Below are 3918 nucleotides of genomic sequence, written 5' to 3' on the forward strand. Positions count from 1 at the left end.
AATTTTAATTTTCAATTCAAAATTGCATAGTTTATAAATCTCTATCATAATCAAATTTTTTTAGTTCAAATCATGCTACTATAAGTGTTTTCCCTATTAATTAAATTGGTAAGAAAACTTTTCTAGAAAATAACACAATATTGTGTAATTCATCGTGCTTTTGATGCGCTCTCACTATACTTTTGTTGTGCTTTCCCTGCGCTTTTCATACGCTTTTGTTGCGCTTTTACTATATTTTTACTATATTAAACAAGGTTTTGAAAAACACAAGCTTTTGAAAAACAGACCGGACAACGAACCGGACGAAGGAGAGGTTCACGGTTCGACCGGTCGAACTGAGGTCAAACCGATTGACGTAATAAATAATAATATATTAATATTATAAAATTTATAAAATGAATTAGACATTTTCCTCTAATAACTTAAAAGTATAAAACTACAATCTGGCACTGATATGCCAAGCACAAAAACATTCAATTCATAACCTTGAATAAAAGTATTAAACTACAATCTGGCACTGATATGCCAAGCACAAAAACATTCAATTCATAACCTTGAATAAAAGTATAAAACTACAATTTGGCACTGATATGCCAAGCACAAAAACATTCAAAACATGGGTGCATTGTGAAAGAAAAAGAAAAACACATTCATAATACATATATAGAGTTACTAATGTTTCTCTTAATTAATTCCACAAAAAGAAAATCAGATACAACCTAATTTGCATCGTGAAAGCTATCCTCATAATTTAAGTCTTCATGTCCCGCTTCACCAAAATTTGCAGCCACAAATGCACATAAATCATTGAAGTCCATAATGTCATCTCCATCTCCTTTATTCTCAAGTTCATCTTCACAAAAAAATTGAAAATATTAATGGGTATTTTTTATTTTACTTAAATAATATGTTCATATTTCACTAACTTACCAGGTGTAGGCTGAGTGGATGCAATATTTGCTTCTTCAACAACATGTATTGAAGCCTCTTCGTATATCTCAGTTTCCAACTCCTCTAATGCAAGATCTGGAGGTGATTCCTCATCAAGGACCCAAAAATCTACCATTCAACACAAGCGTAATCAAGAGGATCATAGCTTTTTTTTTTAGTTGAAACCTAAAGAATGAAGTAATAATTTCAGTGACATTTCTACAAACATACAATGTATTGATTGCATTCAAAAAATAAATAATTATACCTATATTTTAAATTTAGATTATATCGAACATACACGAAGTCGTTCAATCGTTGATGCTCCAAATGATTGCGTCTCTTTGAGTGAATTTGTTCAAAAACACTCCAATTTCTTTCGCAACCAAATGATGATGATGTTTGGCTAAGAATTCTTATAGCAACTTTCTGTAAGTTAGGGGCACTTGATCCAAACATCTTCCACCACTCATCTGCATAATGTGATATTATAAAGTTTAGTAAATAAGCATATAAGTAAAAAAAAAGGTACATGCATGGACATTTAAAAGATAATTACCAGGTTGCATTTCCTTTGCCATCGTTAGAGCAATTAATTTTCCAAAACTTTCTAAGCTATCTCAAAATAATCTAACCTCATTCATTGCAAGTGTGGGCTTATGACAAACATCATTATTTCCAATAAGTTCAACAAGTCCTTGCAATACTTCTTGCTTTTGACAGTAATTCTCCTAGTCATAATGAAATTGAGGATTTAAAAAATATGCTGCTGCATGAATGCCTTGTCTTAATTGAGTATCCCATCTTCTTTTTACTATATTGGTGGATGGCTTATATAATCTTTTAACATTTCTAAACATAGCTTTGATTGCCTTCCGTGCCCTATACATTCCATCATATAAATAACCAAGTGATGGTTTCTTATCTGAGTCCATAATGCGCAATAACCTGATCAAAGGACCTGCTATCTTTGAAATTGTTAAACAATCATTCCAAAACTTTAAATCTAAGATTATTGCAGCTGCTTCTTTCCCCTTATAGGTTTTGGATATCTTTGAATCTGCATAAAACTTACTTGTAATTAAAGCTTGTAGATCATGTTTATGCTCACATACACTCTTTAAGGTTATGAAAGTTGTTGCAAACCGTGTGGCTCTTGGATGCACAATCTCCTTCCAACCTTGCCTTTTCCTAAGCCAAGCAAGTACATAAACATGATTATAAGCAAAAATCGTCACCTTGGATGCTTTCTTTGCCTTGTCCTCTATGAGAGGCATGCTGCCCAAGTCTTTCAAAATTAAATTCAAACAATGTACAGCACAAGGCAACCAATAAATGTTGTTGAATATAGCTTGTAAGAACTCAACTCCTTTCTTGTAATTAGCAACATTATCGGTAACAAGCTGAACAATATTTTCAGGCCCTACCCACTCAACAACTTCACTAAATAATGAGCACAAGTTTGTAGCATCCTTAACAATATCTGATGCATCCACTGATTTCAAAAAAGATACACCACGGGGGTAATAAATCATAAAATTTATTAATGTTCTACTCCTTCCATCAGTCCATCCATCCGCCATAAGAGTACATCCTGTGTCCTTCCAAGTATTTCTATAGCAATCAATGAGTAACCTACACTCCTCTTTACAATCCTTAAGTAGGTTAACCCTCATATTATGGTAAGATGGAAGCTTATATCCAGGACCTATAGTAGTTATAGCATCCACAGCTTTCTGTGCATATGGTAAATTTAAGGCATTGAAAGGTATGTAACAATAAAAAAACCAACTTGCTACAACTAGGTCAGCACGATGTACTGCTTCCTTAGATGCCAAAACACTTTTGATTGAAGGTTGTGAACTTGATTTTGTTCTTGGAGCAAAGAAAGTGTCAATCTCAACAAGCTTTCTCTTCCCCTTAGCAAGTTCTAATAGATATGCTTTAGAGGATTGGGATTTAGGTAGGGAGGAAGAATTCCCTCCTTCGTCTACTTTAGCATCTATTGGAAATGGTGTACTTTCTAACTCCTCCTGCACTTGTTGTTTTCTTTTTGAAATATCCTTTAAGTTCTCCTGCATTTGAAATCTAACATCATGTGGAACATTCTTGCATGCTGCTATATTCCCTTTAACTCTTGCTAGATGTTGTTTCATTCTATTTATTCCTCCTCCCTTGTACACAATACCACAATGCAAACATTTGAATTGTCTCTTCCCCTCAGCTCTTTTAATCTCACTAAAATGATTCCACGTAATATCCACCTTTTCACGCACACTACAACTTGAAGCTGCACTCTGAGTTCTAGATGCTTCCATCCTCATATGATCAGCTAAATACAATCACAATAATGAATTTCATATGAATTATGAATTTAAAGATTGAAAATTGACTTCCAAGCACATAAAAAATATCGTTGACTACAAATTGACTTCCAAGCACATAAAAATTTGACTTCAAAACATGGGTGCATCATCTACATTGAACAATTCAAGTAGTCCTACAACAAAAATAACATTTTCTTTGAGTGAAAGTTGAAATTTGTATTCAAAGTGCCCTACTTGAGGCAAACTCAAGTTTGTATTCTTATTTCCTTCATGACTTTTTTTAATTTTCTTTACCTATTATTTTATTGTTTCTAATTTATTGTTTTATGTTTTCTTTTTTTACAAGTCTATGAACAAATTTGTTGAGTTCTTTGAATGTAGACATGCCAAAATGATAGAGTTGGCTATGAGCAAATGTAAAAGACTAAAAAAATTGCAAATCAGATACACAACAAAGTCTAGAAAACCTTGGGATTATGATGAATTATGAGGATTAGGCTCTAATTATACTTAATTAGTTAATTTAATGGCTAAATCACATGGGAAAATTAATAGATGCAATTCATTTTTGTTCCTTGATTTTATCCTTTATTATTTAATACTAAGGTAAAATTTGTATTATTTTGCAACAACAACAACAACAACATCAAGCCTTTATCCC

General features: G+C 32.6%; 1 protein-coding gene across 1 annotated transcript; it reads right to left on the minus strand.

Moving 5' to 3' along the window:
- Positions 1-719: 719 nt before the first annotated feature.
- Positions 720-3248, minus strand: LOC110100747. The gene is made up of 3 exons (XM_020828395.1): positions 2006-3248; positions 931-1059; positions 720-853 (listed from the first exon to the last, which is right to left on the minus strand). The coding sequence occupies exons 1-3, from the start codon at positions 3246-3248 to the stop codon at positions 720-722; spliced, it is 1506 nt and encodes a 501-aa protein (XP_020684054.1).
- Positions 3249-3918: the final 670 nt, after the last annotated feature.

The sequence above is a fragment of the Dendrobium catenatum genome, unplaced genomic scaffold (genome assembly GCF_001605985.2).
Source record: "Dendrobium catenatum unplaced genomic scaffold, ASM160598v2 fragScaff_scaffold_28, whole genome shotgun sequence".
NCBI classification, from domain to species: Eukaryota; Viridiplantae; Streptophyta; class Magnoliopsida; order Asparagales; family Orchidaceae; genus Dendrobium; species Dendrobium catenatum.

Coding starts and splice junctions, on each gene's coding strand:
- LOC110100747 (XM_020828395.1), bottom strand. CDS start 3,248: ATGGAAGCATCTAGAACTCAGAGTGCAGCTTCAAGTTGTAGTGTGCGT. Junction 1,060..2,005: donor TCTACAAGCTTTAATTACAA/GTAAGTTTTATG, acceptor GTTGAATGGTAG/ATTTTTGGGTCCTTGATGAG. Junction 854..930: donor ATCCACTCAGCCTACACCTG/GTAAGTTAGTGA, acceptor TTTTTTGTGAAG/ATGAACTTGAGAATAAAGGA.